This window comes from Jaculus jaculus, chromosome 6 (assembly GCF_020740685.1).
Source record: "Jaculus jaculus isolate mJacJac1 chromosome 6, mJacJac1.mat.Y.cur, whole genome shotgun sequence".
Classification (NCBI taxonomy): Eukaryota; Metazoa; Chordata; class Mammalia; order Rodentia; family Dipodidae; genus Jaculus; species Jaculus jaculus.
Window position 1 is genome coordinate 149,412,323 of NC_059107.1, and position 18,648 is coordinate 149,430,970.

The 18,648-nt window shown below is 42.3% G+C and overlaps 1 protein-coding gene across 1 annotated transcript; it reads left to right on the forward strand.

Moving 5' to 3' along the window:
* Nucleotides 1-1,200: 1,200 nt before the first annotated feature.
* On the forward strand, nt 1,201-18,304 carry Tmem263 (transmembrane protein 263). The gene is made up of 3 exons (XM_045152153.1): nt 1,201-1,336; nt 11,289-11,355; nt 15,119-18,304. The coding sequence occupies exons 2-3, from the start codon at nt 11,295-11,297 to the stop codon at nt 15,403-15,405; spliced, it is 348 nt and encodes a 115-aa protein (XP_045008088.1). The 5' UTR covers nt 1,201-1,336; nt 11,289-11,294; the 3' UTR covers nt 15,406-18,304.
* The last annotated feature ends 344 nt before the right edge of the window (nt 18,305-18,648 follow it).

The window sequence follows — 18,648 nt, forward strand, 5'->3', positions numbered from 1 at the left end:
TTCTTAGCTCAGAAAAGGGCATGCTAACCTGGAATTCACTGTGTATTCTCAGGGTGGCCTCGAACTCACTGTGACCCTCCTACTTCTGCTTCCCAAGTGCTGAGATTAAAAGGCATGCGCCACCACGCCCGGCTACTTTGTATTTCAAAACATATTTCTGAGGATTCTGCTTCGTGGTATGTTTTGACTTGCTGATTGGATTCACAGTTTATAAAACCTTTTCACACCCACCATCTCTTGTGATCCTCAGGGGGAAAAAAAATAGGGTAGATTTGTCATCTTCATTTTAAAGGTGTTGGAGGAGAGTCAAAGAAAAGCGAAAGGGCATTTATCTAGTCAAGAGGCCTCTGCGAAATTCTTCTCGCCTGGACCTCAAAACAGCCTTCTTAGGTGGCTACTTCTAGTCCAGGGTGACGTGAGTGACAGGTCCAAGCGCCATGGACAAGCGGGGGGGCGGGTGCGCCGACGACACCTTCCAGGTCCCCAAGGTCACCTCTCCCCAGGCGGGGGTGCCGACTTCACGAAGTCCTAGCGAGTGCGGGGCAGTGGCGAGCGGGTGTCCCCGACGCAGGCTTTCCGGTGTCCAGCTCACTAAGCACTGGCCAGATGTTTCTCCAACAGACCCCCAGCGCCCAGCATCAATCAGGCCGTGGGAACTGCCCGGCCGCGAACCCAGCACGCGGCGCGGGGCGGCAGCCCGAAGCCCCTGGGCGAAGAAGAAGGAGGGAGAAAGTGGGGACCATTCCGCTCCGCTCGGGGCGAGGGGGCTCTCCATCCCCACGACCGTTATCCCGAAGCGGAAGCGCCATCCCGACTCGCCGGGTACCGCGGCTTATTAGCGATCCGGCCCGCGGCCGCCTCCTGCCTGTCTCCCGGGGAGGGCGAGCTGAGCCGCCCCTCGCGCGCTCTGATTGGACGAGGAGGCAGAGGGGGCGGGGAGTCCCGGGGCGGGGCGGCGCGCGCAGGCGGGCTCGGGGGCTGCTGGGAGCGGCGCCAGGCAGCTGGGCAGAAGCTGGTGGGCGCGGGAGGGGAGAGGGCGCGAGCGCGCGTGCGCGTCGGGGAGCCGGAGCTGGCGGGGCGGGGCGGGGCGGGGCGGAGCGGGCGTGGGTTGGGGGGGGGGAGAGGAGGCGACGGAGGAGGGGGCGGGTCGCGTCAGGCGCCACGTCCGCAGCCAGAGGCCGCCGCCGCCGCCGGGGGAGTCTTCTGACTCCACGTCCTGAGGATCGCGCCGCCCGCCCGAGGCCGTGTCACCCCGCGCAGGCCGCCTCGGCCCTCCTCGGTGCTGCCGCTCGCTGCGCTCGCTCCCGCCGGCCCCGACCCCGAGCCCGCGCCCGCGGTGAGTGAGGCGGGCGGCTGCGGGGCGCGGGCCGGGCTTCCTGGCCTCCTTCCGTTACCGCCTCACCTGCTCGTCCCGCCGCCGGGCCGCTCCGAGCTTGGCTTTTTATAGCGGCGGTGATGAGGGGAGGGAGGAGGCTGGAGGTTCGGGCCCGGGTTACCCCCGGGGGAGATCGGGGACTCCCCCCCTCACCCGGAGCCGCCTTCTCCCCCAGCCGCTGACCCCCGGACTTCTTAGCAGCCTTCGGGTGTCAGGCTGCGGGCGTCGGCCGTGCGGGAGAGGGGTGGATGGATGCCGCCCCGGGATGGGCTGGCGCGCCCCGGCTTGCTCGCCCCACCAACTCCTGACCTGTTGATTAAACGACCCCCCACCCCCCATGGGTGGGTTCCTGGGCACAAGGCTTGACCTCCCCCCGCACTGGGCATCCCAGGTTCTCTTCCTAGATAGGAAGATCGCTGCACTCCCACGCGTGCCCCAGGCGCGCAGGTGTGGGATGGAGAGGGGCACGCCAAGGGGCGACGCGGCGGGGGGAGTCCTGGGAGCACCCATTACTGCTGTCACTGCCAACCCCTGGCTGAGCCTGCCCTGCACAAGCAGCTTCGAGACTGCCGCCCCCGAGCCCTCCAGTTCCCACTCTACATCGGATCTGGTCGTCCCCCCCCCCCCTCAAAATCCAGGCTTGTGTAGAAATTCTAGAACCCCGCGGGGAGCAGGAGTGTCGCTGGGTGGACAGCGTGGAGCACAGGAAGGTGGTGCTGAGCTCCAGCCCCAGCCAGGAGCCTCCAGGGTCATTTTTCTGCCTCTCCTGCCACGTCACTCCCTGTGCTAAAGGAAAGAGAGAGAGAGAGAGAGAAAGCTAGAGAGACTTGCTAGCGCCTGAAGGGATCAATGAGGGGAGAAGGGGCTGCTGGGAAGGTGAATTAGAAACACCGAAAGAGAAATCTGATGTGGGTGTGTGTCTTTGGCTCACTGCTAATTCTCAATGAAAGTACTTTTGTACTGTGTATGTTACTGGTTAGCCTTTGAAACTTCCATGGTTACGGGGGTTCTCAAGGGCTTCCCAAAAATAATGCTGTTACAATAACAGGTAAGTGTGTCTGTGTGTGCAGGTGTGGGGGGGGGGGTGTTCCCATGCCTGCTTCAGTAACCTTTGATAAACTCATCTACATCCTGTTTTACTTTTTTGGGGCTTCAACAGTTGAACCAGAAACAAAGCTCAGTAAAAATTTCCTATGTAGTAAACATTTGAGAAGTTTCTGCATTTGGCAAGTGAATATGCAAAGTCTTGAGTATTTGATTTTAATTCCAGGAAAATCTTTTATCTTCCTGTGTCAGTCATTGAGTATTTGCTTTCTTCCCCTGCTTCCTGATGATATATCACTTGGTTATATTTGTACACACTTTAAGAATAGGGTCTTTGTACACTTGCTCAATGCCCAGTGCTCCTATAAGGCACATAGTAGGGCTGCCAGTATCCGTTGAGCTAATAAGTTGTAATCTAGTGCAGATAACTGATGTATTGGTTCCTGGGCTTGGCAGAATATTTGTATTTAATGTTTGGTTAAAGGACACCACCTAAAACTTGCCATTTGGCACTGTGTATTACTTGTCACTAGGTGTGCATTTATGGGTTCCTGATAAATTACTTCTCTCTTGCCAGACTCAGTGCCTTTCTGTAGTCCACGTGCTGTTGATTTAACAAGCAGGGGCCACCTTTACAAGCAGTGTGTTCAGTATAGTTGAATAACTAGAGAAACCTAAAAATAGCACCGCTTGTTGATGTGTCTTTTTGATTTTTTTTCTTTTCTTTTTTTTTTTTTTTTTTTTTTGCAGTTAGTTGGCAAAGAAGCTGAAACATTGGGACTGAGGATGTGGCAAAGTTCCTATATATAGCACATGTAGAAAGCTAATTCCTCTTGTCTTTTTTCTTTTTCCTTTTTTTTTTTTTTTTGACACGGGGGTCTCACTCTGTAGCCCAGGCTAGCCTGAAACTCACTGCATAGCCTAGGTTGGCTTGAAACGTCCAGCAATCCTCCTGCTTTAGCCTCACAGGTGCTGGGATTACAGGCATGAATGAGCACCATGCCTGGCTCGGTTTTTTTCTTACATGGGAAAATTGTCACTTATTTAAGAAACAAATATTTTGAAGTGAGTTCAAAGGCAAATGTATGCATTGTATTTTGTAGTTTTTTTTTTTTTCTTTTTTTGGTTTTCCAAGGTAGGGTCTCGCTGTATCCCAGGCTGACCTGGAATTCACTGTGGAGTCTCAGGGTGGCCTCGAACTCACAGCAATCCTCCTACCTCTGCCTCCCAAGTGCTGGGATTAAAGGTGTGCGCCACCACGCCCGGCGTATTTTGTAGTTTTATACTGGTGGCATGATTGAACTTACTTGGTACTTTAGAGAGATGAGTCCCAGAGGTAAACGTGTGTGCTGTTTTTAGACTTTATTTTCATATTCCAGAACCTTAAATTGATATATAAAGTATTATGGAAACCCAAAAACATTGATTCATCAGTGATTAAGTTTTCCATAAAAGAGAAATGGTTCCAACGGGCATTTGTTTACTTATTTCTATTATTGGAATAAATTACCCTCTAGGGAATAGGGTAGTTATTAATATTTGCTCAATTGTGTTTGCCAGTTGCTGTGTCTACAATAGTATATTGTACTGGATAAGAATTATTCCCCCTCACTTAAAAGTAACTGCTGATTAATCTTCTATGATGTTATCCCAGTGTATAGAAAAGAAGTCTTTCATACTCACTTGTAAGCAGTTTTAGTTGGTATTGTAATAGTTTTTCCATATGCCAGAACTAAAAGATCAAAAGCAGATTTATGTTCATGGAATATATCATTTGTCCTGATCTAAAGGCTGTTTTCTTCATTGTTTTGCTTAAGAAAGTTTTTTTAAACCTAAAACTTGTGTGTATTATGAGTTCCTGGACAACATACACATTTTGTTTCTTTATTTCTTTAATTTATTTTGTGTGAGAGACAGAGAGAGAGGGAGGGAGGGAGGAAGGGAGGAAGAGGCAATAGAGAGAATGGGTGTGCCAGGGCCTGCAGCCATTTCAGATGAACTCTATATGCATCTATCTTGTACATCTGGCTTATGTGGGTACTGGGGAATTTAACCTGGGTCCTTAGGCTTCACAGGTAAGCACCTTAACCACTAGGCCATCTCTCCAGCCCTGTATTTTGTTTCTTAACGATTAAAACAGTGAGTGCTGGAAAGGTTTCATCTCACTTAATTGTAAATTCATACAGTAGTACATGCCTGTGCTTAATCCCACTGAAGTTGTAAATGCGTCACAGGGTGCACTGACACGTAGCAGAGGGCTGAGGTATTTGTTGAATTAACAGTTAGATGAGTTCAGGACAGATAGGTTGTACAGAATCTAGTAATTTTGCTCATTATTTAAGGTAGCATTAGTTACTAGTACAGTTTTTTTCTTTCTTTTTAAGATAGGGTCTTGCCATGTGGCCCTGGCTGACGTGGAGCTTACAGTGTGTACAACCCAGACAAGCCTCAAACTTAAGGCGGTATTCTCACCTCGGCCTACTGATTGCTGGGATTAAAGCTTTGAACCATCATATCTGGCCTCCTACTGACAATCTTAGTTTAAACTTTCATTTCATTCTTTTCATATACATTGTAAAAATAATTAGATCACTTGATATATACCTTTTATACTAATCTCTGTGGTAATATTTTCTTCTGGCATTTGATCTTCATAAATTATTTTAACACCTACATTTTAATCTTATAAATTACTCTTTTGCTTTCTAAAGCTGTACTCATTTACAATGACTATTCACTTGCATGCTTGGTTTTGCTGGTACTTTTTTTCAGCTGAGCTCTTAAACATGAGCAGTCCAATTAATGTTGCCAGTCTGCTTTGCTTCACTGCTCTCCTTGGTCACATTATCCATCTTCCACAGCGTTAGCTATCACTTCAAGCTACTGTCAGAACTTCAACGTGAACTTGGATTTCTTGCTAGGTCTCTGCTTCCTTACATACAGTTGTGTGCTGAATGGCTCCTGTAGACATTGTGAAGGCGCCTCAAATATAATTTGTTCAAAAATCTTATCATATGAGAAAATGGTTTCTCTTTTAATGTATCCTATCTTAATATTATATTTGCATACTTAATTGCTTACACTAGAAGCCTAATAACTTCCTTTCATCTTGTGCTATTACCTATTTTTTGGTTTTTTTTTTCTCAAGGTAAGGTCTCACTCTAGCCCAGGCTAACCTGGAATTCACTATGTAGTCTCTGGGTGGCCTCAAACTCATGGTGACCCTCCTACCTCTGTCTTCCAAGTGCTGGGATTAAAAGTGTGTGCCACCATGCCTGGCTTCATGCTACTACCTGTTTACTTAATATAAAAATCAAAATATTTGAATGTATTAGACATTGATGAAGGATCTGGAGATAGAGTAAGGAACAAAACCAAGCCCTTGCTCCCATGGATTCTGATTGTTCTAATTTGGAGAGAAATAAGGTAGAGGCACATACTAAGAAATAATAAAAGCTATAAAGAAAATAGGGTTCAATAAAAATGACAGGGAGAGGAGAAGGTGGTTGCCTGCTGTGGTTTGATTGTAAAGTGTACCCCATAGACTCTTGCATTTAAATACTTAACCCTCAGTTGGGCACACTGCTCTTGAAGGTTGTGGAACCATGAGGGGGGTGGGAGGCATGGAGCCTTGTTTGGAGGACATGTGCCACTGAGGGTGGGCCTTGAGATGTTAGAGCCTAGCTCTGCCTGCTCTTACTACTTACTTCCTGCTGATGTGAAAATGTGACACAGGCTTCCTGCTTAGGCCTGCCATGCCTTCCCCACCATAATGGACACTTTACCTTAAAACTGTAAGCTGAATATAAACCCTTTCCTTGCTTAAGCTGCTTCTGGTCAGGTGTTTTGTCCCAGCCATGAAAAATAACTGATACACCTACCAAAATGTGGTCAGAGAAGGTCTTATAAGGAGATACTTGCATAAGGATCTGAATGAAGGAAGCAAGCTGTGTAAAGATCTTGAGGACATGCCTTTTAGGACAAAATAAGAAATCTAGAGCTGGTGAATTAGCTCAGGGGCAGAGTGTTTGGTGCAACATTCAGGAGGCTGTCAACTGTGGCTAACCTTTGGCCATGTGTCATGAGAGGCAGGAGAGATGGCTCAGGGAGTAAGAACACTTTCCGTGCAAGAATCAGGGCCTGGGGGCTGAGAGCATCTGAGTTCAATTCCCCTGCATCAATTTAAGCAGCTGGGAATGGCCACACGTCTGTAACCCCAGTCCTGTGAGGAGCAGAAACCTGGAGAGTTGCCGAGGCTTGCAAACACATGCTATATCCATACAAAGTTTCTACTTAATTAAAATAAAAGCCAGGGCTGGAGAGATGGCTTAGCGGTTAAGCGCTTGCCTGTGAAGCCTAAGGACCACGGTTCAAGGCTCGGTTCCCCAGGTCCCACGTTAGCCAGATGCACAAGGGGGCGCACGCGTCTGGAGTTCGTTTGCAGAGGCTGGAAGCCCAGGCGCGCCCATTCTCTCTTTCTCCCTCTATCTGTCTTTCTCTCTGTGCCTGTCGCTCTCAAACAAATAAAAAATAAATTAAAAAAAATTTTAAAATAAAAGCCAGACACACAAGGTGCCACATATGCACAAGGTGGCGTATGTGTCTGGAGTTCAATTACAGTAGCTGGAGGCCCTGGCACACTAATTCTCTTTCTCACTCTTCCTCTCATAAAAAAAAAAAAAAAAAAAAGGCCAGTCTGTTGGGCTTGTCTCAAAGAAATATATAAAGCATACCCACCAAAGCTCATGGAATTTTGGGGAGCAGAGGGTGGAAACTAAAAGCCACAGGGTGAGAGGGAGTATCCAGAGGCATTCCCTCCTCCACACACACAATGACTGACTGCGGCTCTTATAATTCATAACCCACAACTCTGTGGTGAGTACCAGCAACACCACTAAGGAGGGCCCTCAGTGGAATGGGGGCAGGGAGGAGGGAAATGACAGTACCAACACATGATGTGTCCATACAGAGTTTCTACTTAATAAACAAAACTTCAAAACCAGTGACTGTCTCAAGAAAACATATGATGGGGGAAGGGAGGGAAACCCAGCCTTCTGTTTCCTACCCAGGTACATTAATACATACACCTGCACATGCAAAAAAAAAAAAAAAAAAAAAAGTGACCTGTTATTTTAACTTACAAAGTTTATGTCTGAAAACTGCACAGTGGAGTTACAAAAAAATTGCAAAAGAATAAAACCAAAACTGGGCTGGAAAGATGGCTTAGTGTTTAAGGTGCTTGCCTGCAAAGCCTAAGAACCCATGTGCTACTCTCCAGATCTCACGTTAGCCAGACACACAAAGACGAGGCAAGCGTAAGGGCGCACATGCTCCCTAGGTGGCACAAGTGTCTGGAGTTCAACTGCAGTGGCTGAGGCCCTGGTGCGCTAAGTCTTCTCTCTAAAATAAAAATAAAACCAAGACCATGTTTTAAGTAAGTTTACTTCCATGTGTTGAGCTTGCTGCATTCATTGCTGTCCTTGGCTGTAGGTTGCACTTCTCTTCTAAATTGAGTCTCCTGAAACCAATTGTGGTAGTTTGGATGTCAGGGGTTGATTAAAGCTTATAACTTATTAGATCTCCAGCTACCTAGGTGGAGGAGGTATCTCTATGGTCCAGCCCAAAAGTATGCTTGGGGGTGAATTAGAATTCCAGCCTAAGGTATGCAGTGTCTGAGTTCTGTCGGGGTTCCTGGAGTGTGCTCGCTTGTGGGGGTGGCATTTCTGTCTGCACGGACCTATTAAAGTGAGCCTGTCTCTTCTGCCATTATGGAACTTCCCCTGGATCTGTAAGCTTCAAATAAATCCTGTTCCTCCCATAAACTGTCTGGTTTAGAGGTTCATCCCAGCAACATGAAGCTGTCTACTACACCAGCCAAACAACAATCAGAATAGAGTGGAATGAGCAAAAGGTAGAATATCTGGTTCTAAAACCACCGTCTACGTATTGACTTTTATTCTGAGCAAAGTGGGGAGCACTTGGAAGGTTTTAAGAGAATTTCATGGCTCAACTGAAGGGAGAGCAAAAGTGGAAGCTTGGAGATGAGAAATTTTCCAATATTTCAAGAGATTATGATGGTTTAGATGGTTCCGTTTTCCTGTGGTGCTGGGTTTGAACCCAGGGCCTTGCGCATGCTAGCACATCTCCAACCTCACACAGATGGGAGACTAAAGCAGCCGCAGATCATGTGAGCAGAGGTTACTTTCTGGGTTTATTCAGGCAACAGAATTTACTGATGTTTAGATGGGAAAGTAAACATAGGAATTCAAGGGTAACACTTAAGATTTTTGGTTTAAGCATTTATTTAGACTATAAAAACTAAAAATTCAGACTCTTAGTCCATCTCTCTGGACTAGTCAAGTAGTCACATACTGGATTTAATCTTTCTGCCCTTCTATCCTTTAGTCAACTTCTAAAAATGCTATTTTAATGTCTACTGTTTCCCTTTGACATTTCCAGATGTGTATACCATGTACTTTTATTATACTTCCTCATTATTCTATTTCTCCTCCTTCCTCTTATTGACCCCTTTGTCTTCTCAAAGAGTCCCCTTATACTTTCATGTCTTAAAATTTAGATTCCACATTTGAAACATTATTGTCTGTCTGCCTAATTTGGCCATTCATTTTCCTCTAAGTGATAATTTCATTCTTTTTTTCTATGGCTAAGTAAAAACTATTGTAAACCAGGCATAGTGGCATACACCTTTAATTCCTGCACTCAGGAAGCAGAGGTAGGAGGATTGCCTTGAGTTCAAGTTCAAGGCCAGCGTCAGACTTGCTTAATGAATTCCAGGTCAGCTTGGGATGCAGTGAGACCCTGCCTCAAACAAACCAACCAACCCCGAAAATCCGTTGTGTATGTGTACCACATTTTCTTTGATCATCTGTTGATGGGCATGTAGGCAGGTTTCCATGACTCAGCTGTTGTGAATAGTCCCACAATAAATGGGTGTGTACATATCTTGTGTTGTATGCTTAGAGATCTCCTTCCAGTATATACTGTGTATCATATGATGGGTTATTTGCTGTTGTTTTTAAGGAACTGCTACACTGATTTCCATCGTGGCTACATCATTTTACATTCCGACAGGTTTCTCCCAATCCTTGACAGCATCTGTTGTTTTCTTGATCATCGTCATTCTGACTGGAGTGCAGTAGAACCTCAGTGTAGTTTTGATTTGCATTTCCTTGATGACTAAGGATGTTGAACACTTTTTCATGCATTAATTCGCCATTTGTAGTTCTTTTGGGAACTGTTAGTTCATTTGCCCACTTATTGATTGGATTGTTTGTTCTTGTATTTAATTTGTTGAGTTCTTTGTGTATTCTGGATACTAATCACTCTTTTCTCCCCTCTCCTTCCTCCCCTGCCTTTTATAGGGTCAGCTATGCAGCCCAGGCTGGGTCTTGAACATCCAGCACAGATTTCTTGAGTGTTGGGATACAGGCCTGTGCCACCACATCTAAAAATCTTTTCAAAATGTAAATCAAAACACATTATCCCTCTGTAGCGCCTTTCACAGGCTTTCCATCTCACTCAGCTAAAAGCCAGTTCCCACCATTGCCTGCTAACATCTGTGTGATCCACACCATGTTGACTCCCTCGTCAGGTTGCCCTCTGAAGTACTTTACATTTCCTTGGCTTTTCCGCCTTGCTTCCCAGTAAGCACTCACCTCAGGGCCTTTGTTCCTGCTGTGCTACCTGTGGACTCTTTGTATAAACATCTTATATCCCTCCCTCATTTGGGATGTAGCTGAATTAAGGCCTTCACAGACTATGCACTTAAAACACCCTTCTCTTCTGCCCATCCCTCTTCCCTGTGGTGCTTGGCAGCGTTCGACGTACAGTCTGGTGTCCAGTGTGACTATTTCAGGATGGCAGAGGTTTGATGCCCTCTGTACCTAAAACATTGCTCAGCTCAGACTAGGAGCGTAGTCACTGATAATTAGTATATCAAAGTACACTGTAAGCTTTCACATTATCTTTTTTTAGTATCTGCTGCATATGTAGAGATATGATAACTTAGGTTTAAAAATTATATAACTAGGAAATACCTAGTTAACTGCTAGGATCATAATCCTAGTTTTCTGTCCAAAGACAGTATATCATAAACGATACTTTAGGGCAGTCTTGATGTCTTAGCTTTTACTTAGTTTGTATTCACACACAAAAATAGCAAATACTTTAAGGTAGTAAAGAAAATTAGGAAAAAAATTTTAACCATGTTTTCTTCATTCTAGCATAGCTTATTCAAGTTTAATCCTTTCACTTAGAAGTAATTATGTATTTAGTAATTTTTGTTCATAATTGCAAGAAAAATAAGTAATCAAAATCTTGCATTTGTGGGGTCATCTGTATAAGAGGAATGCGACTTTTTTCTTTGCTAGTCCTCACTGTTCTCTTTCCACCATCAATTTCAAGTTTAAGTTGAAATGCCACAGTAATAACAGAGGAAAGCTTGCATCATCACTGCTGCTATGCAGTTGGCATCTCACATAAAACTTACGGTGCCCACTGGTGTAAAGTCTTTCTTAAACACTAGTTTCAAACAGGAGAGAATATGAAGTACTCATAGAGCTTTTAAAAATGTATCTATCTGAATGAAGTTGATTAAGTTGATTTGATCTAGCATGTAAGAAGTAGAAGTCCTAGGTTGCAGAGATGGCTCAGCAGTTAAGGTGCTTGCTTGCCTGCAAAGCCTAATGACCCTAATTCCGTTCCCAGTATCCACTTAAAGGTAGATGCAAAAATGCACAAGTTTGTTTGCAGCACCTAGAGGCCCTGACACCCATTCTCTCTGTTGCTTGCAAATAAATAAATCAAGTAGTAGTCTCACCTTGAAATGTGTTTTTTGTTTTTTTTTTAGGAGATCATGAATCAGGCAGATAAAAATCAAGAAATCCCACCATACCTTAGTGATGAGCCACCAGAAGGTAAGTATGTATATACCTGTAGCACTGGGAACGGAAGGACAGCCTCATAAACCAAAGCCAGCTGCTGTTAATGAAATGTAAGCACTCCCAGCCTGGTTATCTGGCTCCAAATGCTCCCAAAATAACTGAAGATAAACTTTTTTTTTTTTTTTTTTTTTTTTTTTTGAGGTAGGGTCTTGCTCTAGTCCAGGCTGACCTGGAATTTACTATGCAGTCTCAGGGTAGCCTTGAACTTACTACGATCCCCTGCTAGTACCTCTACCTCCCTCATGCCTGCTGAAGACAAGCATTTTAAACCTCTAGTAAGGCATCTCAGATTTTGGTGCATAAAGACACAATTAAACTTTATTACATAAGGTTTATTTTCAAGCCACACATTTGTTTTAAGGCCATTTCACAAGCCAGAACATCTTTTCTTTTATAAAGGTACAAGATGGACTACGTTTACTTTTAATGTCCTGCATACCAAAAACCAAAAAAAAAAAAAAAAAAAAAAAAATCAGTCTTAATTCAAGAGGCAGTTAAAACTTTAAATTCCTATTAATTATTACATTATAATTGGTACTTCTTTTGTCCTATAGTAATATGTAGTTTTGGGAGTCTGCTTAACTTGTCTTTAGAAGTCATTTCTGCTGAAAATTGTGACACATTCTTACATTTATCTAGATGAAAATTGTAACATATCATATTCTTATATTCACTTCAAACCCCTTGAAAACTAAGTGTTGGGTGTCCCCCCCTTCATGTCCCAACTATACAGAATATAACTATAGACATATTCACTTACATTTTTGGTATAGACGTTATAAATTTAACATGATAATGATCTCCTTGGAGAATGGCATGTTGATTGCTTAGTGATAGAAGTCCTGATCCTAGGTATATTTCCTTCCCAGTTCTATTATTCCTGCCCCAAATTTACTTCATGTATCGGTAGGCAGAAATGAAATTGCTAGGAAAATTAAACAATAAAAAATTTACGCATAAGCATGAAAGAAGATGGATGTGCTTGCCTGCCATGGTGGGGTGCGTGCCTGTGATTCCAGCACTTTGAGAGCAGGCCAGAAACTAATGTTCAAGGTTTGCCTATGTACTTGAGACCCTCTCACAAAAATAAACAGAGGGACTAGCTAATTAGATTTAATTTGATTTGCCTGATAGAAGAACAGCTTGAAAATTTTATTTCTTTTCATCTATTTTTTATCTCAGGGTATAGTTTATTCTTTCTGTGGCTTATTTTTTAAATATTTTTATTTATTTGAAAGTGAGCATTGCAGTCTGGTTTCAATAAAATGTCTTCCTAAGGAAATTTAGCCATTTCTTTACAACTATAAATGAGGTTTTCTCATGAATAGAATATAAAACTTTATTAAAAACACAGAAAAGGAAAACTAAAGATAAATTTGTACCTTGTGTCAGAAAAGCTCAATTTTTAGAACATTGTCTTATTAAATACTGTGTCTTCTGCTTTGGCTTTCTCAGTTGGACTTGTGTACCTAGGCGTTTACCTTTCTTTGTGTAAGGTTGTACTTTTATTTTCTTTTTTTGCTTTTGTGAGGAGGTCTCGTGTTAATCCAGGCTGACATGAAATTTAATATGTAGTGTTAGATTCACAGTGGTCCTTCTATGTCTGCCTCCCAAGTGCTGAGATTAAAGACATGCACCACCATGCCTGGCAGACGGAGAGAATGGGCACACCAGGTCCTCTAGCCACTGCAAACAAACTCCAGATGCATGTGCCGCTTTGTGCATCAGGCTTTATGTGGGTACTAGGGAATTGAACTTGGGTTGTTAGGCTTTGTGGGCAAGTACTTTAACCACTGAGCCATCTCTCCAGCCTGACATTGAACTTTTTCAGTGGATGACACATGGATTGTATAGTTACTAAATATTTTTTTCAGGAAATTTTAAAGAAAAACACAATGATGTGTAATTACTGCCTAAATCATTAGGTTACAAAAGAGAAAAGGCCTGTGTTCATTTGAAGTTGGTGCAAATTTGTTTTTATTTATTTGAGAGAAAGAGGGGGGGGATGACAGGAGGCAGGGACAAGAGAATGAATGAATGAATGAATGAATGGGCATGCATGCCAGGGCCTCCAGCGGTGCACATGAACTATAGACACATGTACCACATCATATTTCATCTGGTTTTTGTGGAGTGTGGGGAATTGAATGTGGGTCCTTAGGCTTCACAGGCAATTGCCTTAACTGCTAAGCCATCTCTCCAGCCTGCAATCAAATTTTTATGAAGCCTTCCTGCTCATTGTTTTTTCAGGTTTAAAGTTACATGCTGATTTTTGTGACTTTTTTTTTTTTAAGCCAAACTAAGAAAACTGAACTCTTAACTTGGAAAAAGCTAAATTCTTTCATCTTGATATAGTTCCCTCTCTGAGGTAGCTAAAGAGCTTTTTAAAATACTGTTTAAAGCACAGAGTCTCTTCCATAAGAATTGATGGAGCTATAACTATAGTTTATTCTCCCTATGCCTGAATAAAAACTTTAAATGATGAAATTTGTTGGTTTTTTTTTTCTCTTACATTGTATTATTCCTTTAATGTATCAAGACATTTTTACACTCAAAAATTGAAGCCCCAGAGAACTTTTTCATATTAGCAAGAAAAATGAGAAATGTTATCTTTATAAAAAGAACCCAATGGTCCTTTTGCACGTTAACATGATTGATGTGTTTTTATGAGAACTCTTCCCAAACAAAAAGACGTTTAACTGGGAGACACTGTTTACACATTTGTGCAGACCTCCTTTAGTGTTTAATTTTTAGGTTTAGATTAGTGGAAGACAGCTGCATTCTTGTAGCTGTTTCTGCACTCGGTGGGCAGTGGTACTTACTGCACACCATCTCACCTTTGAAAACTGCTGTAGACGCTAAGAGGATGAAAGTGTGAAGGTAATGATTATATCATTGGAAAGTAGTTTTTACCTTTTGTGTTCTCTTCCTTGACATGGCCTTTGGGATTCTCCAGTGTACCTTGAGAACCAGTGCTTCATGCAGAGATAGTTACTTCAGTAATGGGAACTTGAACCTACCAAAGGCATTGAAGGCTCCACATTCTATTTTTTCATGACCCCTTTCAAATATAAAACAATTATTTCTTAACAACAGGATTGTAAATCATGGAGACTTTTAAAGTAGGTCTTTTATTTTTTAAAATATTTTAATTTATTTGAGAGAAAGGCAGGAGAGAAGGGGGTAGGGAATGGGCATGCCAGTGCCTCTAGCCACTGCAAATCAACTCCAGACACCTGTGCTACCTTGTCCATCTGTTCTACATGGGTACTAGAAATCAAACCTGGATCCTTAGTCTTCACAGGCAAGGGCCTTAACTTCTAAGCCATCTCTCTAGCTCTAAAGCAGGTCTCTTAAAATGGGATTCCCTTGCATAAAAAATTTTGTCTGTACATTCATTTTCCTAGAACAAGACTTAGCATTGGGCCATGTGTGCTTGTGCATACCTGTAATTCTGGTACTTTGGATTACAGAGGATCTTGCTGGGGCAAACGTCAAAAAAAGGTTTGTAAGCTTGAGGATAGCCTGGGCTACACAGAAAGACCTTGACTTAAAAAGGCTTAGCATTGGGCCAGGATACTCTGAAAATACCTGCAACTATCCCAGTGAGGCAAGAGCTCTTTGATGTCTTGCCGTCAGTGCGGTTGTGCTTAGCCAATGTCTCCTGGTTGTGAGGAGGGTATGTAAATGCTTTTAAAGACCTGTACTTGACTGTCATGCTGTTTTCTCTCTCTAGGTTCAATGAAAGATCACCCACAGCAGCAGCCAGGCATGTTGTCCCGAGTGACTGGGGGTATCTTCAGTGTTACAAAGGGAGCGGTTGGCGCCACCATTGGTGGTGTGGCTTGGATTGGTGGAAAGAGTCTGGAAGTGACCAAAACAGCTGTTACAACTGTGCCTTCCATGGGAATAGGGCTGGTGAAAGGAGGCGTGTCTGCTGTGGCTGGAGGTGTTACAGCTGTTGGGTCTGCTGTTGTAAACAAAGTGCCCTTAACAGGAAAAAAGAAAGACAAGTCTGACTAAAACATGGAGATACACTTGCTCTCCACAGCATTATGATGCCAGTGGCATTGAATTGCTAAATTATGGACTACAACCAAGTCAACTGTTCTGGACATTTTATCTTCTGAACTGCTGTGTTGAAAGTATTGACTGGCTTTCATTTGAAGAGACCAATACCAGCACAGTGTATGAAGGTTTCTCATACTTAAGTTCCAGCTTTTTATCTGGTAAATTGTTACACCTATTCAGTTGTAACTGAAGATATGGTATGTTTAAATATTTACTGTTAATCTTTCAGTTTGACTAAAAATGTGAAATTCAATTTAGTAGATGATCCTACAGTTCCATATGTATAATGTGCCAGGTAACTCATTTGACCCTTACAAAGGGAATCTTGAACTACATAAACTGTACCTTCGATGTGCCTAATAGTTTCAGATGTCTTAGTTTTTTATAATTATAGTGGTTTAGGCCAAGAGAAATTCTTTTCTTATTTAAGCTGGCAAAGTAGCAGGAGTTAAAAAGTTTAAAAGATAATGGTTATATGAAACTGTTAACTTTCTTTTGTTAGATATGCACCCTATTTGTTTATTCATCAATGCCTTACAAAAGAAAACATCTTTTCTAGTACCTTAAATATGTGCAGAAATACCCGTGAATTCTTTTAAAGGTTGTGAAAGTCATTTTTCCTCTTCAGAATCTCAGGAGTAGGGAGATAAGGCATTTCCTGCTGTCAGTGGGTAAGACAGTGCTTGTTAACTGTTATGTCAGTAGTTAAAATCCAATTAAGTTCATGCACCCATCATTAGTACACCTCACAGTGCCTAAGGAACGTATCTTAGCTGGTCAGAAGTTGTGTTGGAAAAGTTTCATCTTAAGGAGGAATGAAATAATTTTAAGTTCTTAAGAATTACCTACAGGAGGCCAGGCATGCTAGCACGCCTTTAATCCCAGCACTTGGGAGGCAGAGGTGGGAGGATTGCTGTGAATTCAAGGCCAACCTGAGGCTACATAGTAAATTCCAGGTTAGCCTGGACTAGAACAAAACCCAACCTTGGAAAAAAAAATTACCTGGAGGATCTAAGATACAAAAAGAATCTTTCACATCTACTCTGCCATTAGCATGTCTTAAGTTATCAGAAGCAATTCCTTCTAAAAAAAAAAAAATACAGGGACTTATTTAGCTCAGTGGAAGAGTGCTTGCCTAGCCAGTCAAGGCCCTGGCTATGGGTCTCCAGCATTGAACCATAATCCAACCATAAATCGGTGAGGACTGATGTTTAACATGAATGAAATGGGCTCCATGTATAAGTTTTGAATCAAAATATGTAATGCAGGGTTTTTTGTTTTTGTTTTTTTGGAGACAGGGTCTCATATAGCCCAGGCTGGCTTCAGACTCTGTATAGCTGGTAACCTTGAACTCCTGACCCCCCTACCTCCACCTTCTGAGTCCTGGATTACAGGTGTCTGCCACCACAACCAGTTTATGTGGTGCTAGGGCCTGGACCCAGGGCTTCCTGCATGCTAGGCATGAACTACCAATTGAGCTGCAGTTCCTGCCCAATTAATATAGTCCTTTAAAATATGTTCTCTTTTAGCTCTGTAAAGCAGCTGTAAACTAGCATTTTGATTCCAATTTCAGGCAGGGAATTGAAGTTTTTGATTATGAATGGTAAATATGTCACATCTTAACATATTACCATGTCTCATTCATTCTCATATACTAGCCAGGAGTTCATTACTTTTTGTTTTCATATTCAGTTTCATGAAAATTTTAACAACTGACATATGTTTGGCATTCCTCTTCTAATCTAAGCCTGCTAAGTCTAAAAATTATCTCCATTCTGCCCCTGTCAGTCCCCTGGAGGGAAGTAGAGGTGCTGCTTTGACGTAAAGAAGAAAAAATTTAGTGTCCATGAGAACCTGAATAGCTCATCCTAACACCGAGGCTTCAGTGTTTTCTTGACTGTTAAGAGTATTCCATCAGTACTGTGACTCATCTTTGGATAAGAATATAAAACGTAACAGCTTTTGTAAATTACCAGCAGGAATGTTGGTTGTGATCTATAAAGCTTCTTGAACCTTTCTGCTTAATCTGAAACTTAAAATCATCAAGGAGCTCACAAAAAATTAAGTGGTAATTTATTTTTTGAAATGTAAGAACTATTTGTTGGTATAACTAAATATCTAAATTAACAAGTGGTATTTTTTAAATTCCAAAATTAATAGACCCACATACAGTGATCTAAAATAATGGTTTTGGAGAACTTGTTTCCTGCTATTTAGAAGAAAGTATTGATTCATTGCTAGTTTATATTTCTCACTTTTCTTTTATAGTCATAGGCGCTACGTGCTTTGTACTGTAGACTTTAGTTTACTGTATACTTGCATATTTATTTTCAACTTTGCTTGTCTTTAAAGTTGCTTGAGGAAATATGGTTATAATTTCTGCTACAGAAAAGCTTCCTGGTAAATTTTTGATCATCTGAAATTCTAAACTACAATTTTGTTCAAAGGGGCTTTGTAGTCATAGCAGAGGACTGTACAGATGTATGGTTGGCCATAGACATTCTTACGGAAAGGAACTTGCCCTCTGGTGATGTGTACAGCTGCATACTTGAGTCTTTTCCAGTTTATTCACATAGACTAGCAATTTGACCTGTTAAACAGGACTAGTTCATTTGAGAAACTACGGTTATTATATACATCCACAGACATCTGTTTTTCAGCTTGTTTATTGAGTGGGTATTTGGCACGGTGGAAATAAACTTGTGTGACCCACCTGAGTGACTGATGTAATGATGTTGCCGTTATGAATCCTGTATGTAGTGAAATGTCAGATGAAAATCTCTGAATAATTTTTTTTTATTAAACGGATGGGAAGACACAAATCTGTTAATAAAGTACTATGATCTGCAAAGATGGAGTGTTTCCTAAAGATCTACAGAAATAGGACTGAAAAGATGGCTTAGAGCTTAAGGTACTTGCTTACGAAGCCTAAGGACCCAGGTTCGGTTCCCCAGAACCCAGGTAAGCCAGTTGCACATGATGGCATATATGCATCTGGAGTTCACTGCAGTGGATAGAGGTACTGGTGTACCCTCTCCTCTCCTTCTCTCTCTAAAATAAATAAATAATTTTTAAAAAGATCTTTACAAATAAAGGAAAATTCAAAATAGAAAAATCTTAAAACTTTTAGATACTTTAACAGTTCAACAAGTGCTACAGCTAAATTTTTGATTATTGTGGTAATTTACAAATAAG

Excerpts from the sequence above, each read along its gene's own strand:
- Tmem263 (XM_045152153.1), top strand. The coding sequence starts at position 11,295 with ATGAATCAGGCAGATAAAAATCAAGAAATCCCACCATACCTTAGTGAT. Across the intron at positions 11,356-15,118 it reads TAGTGATGAGCCACCAGAAG|GTTCAATGAAAGATCACCCA; the intron begins GTAAGTATGTAT and ends TTCTCTCTCTAG.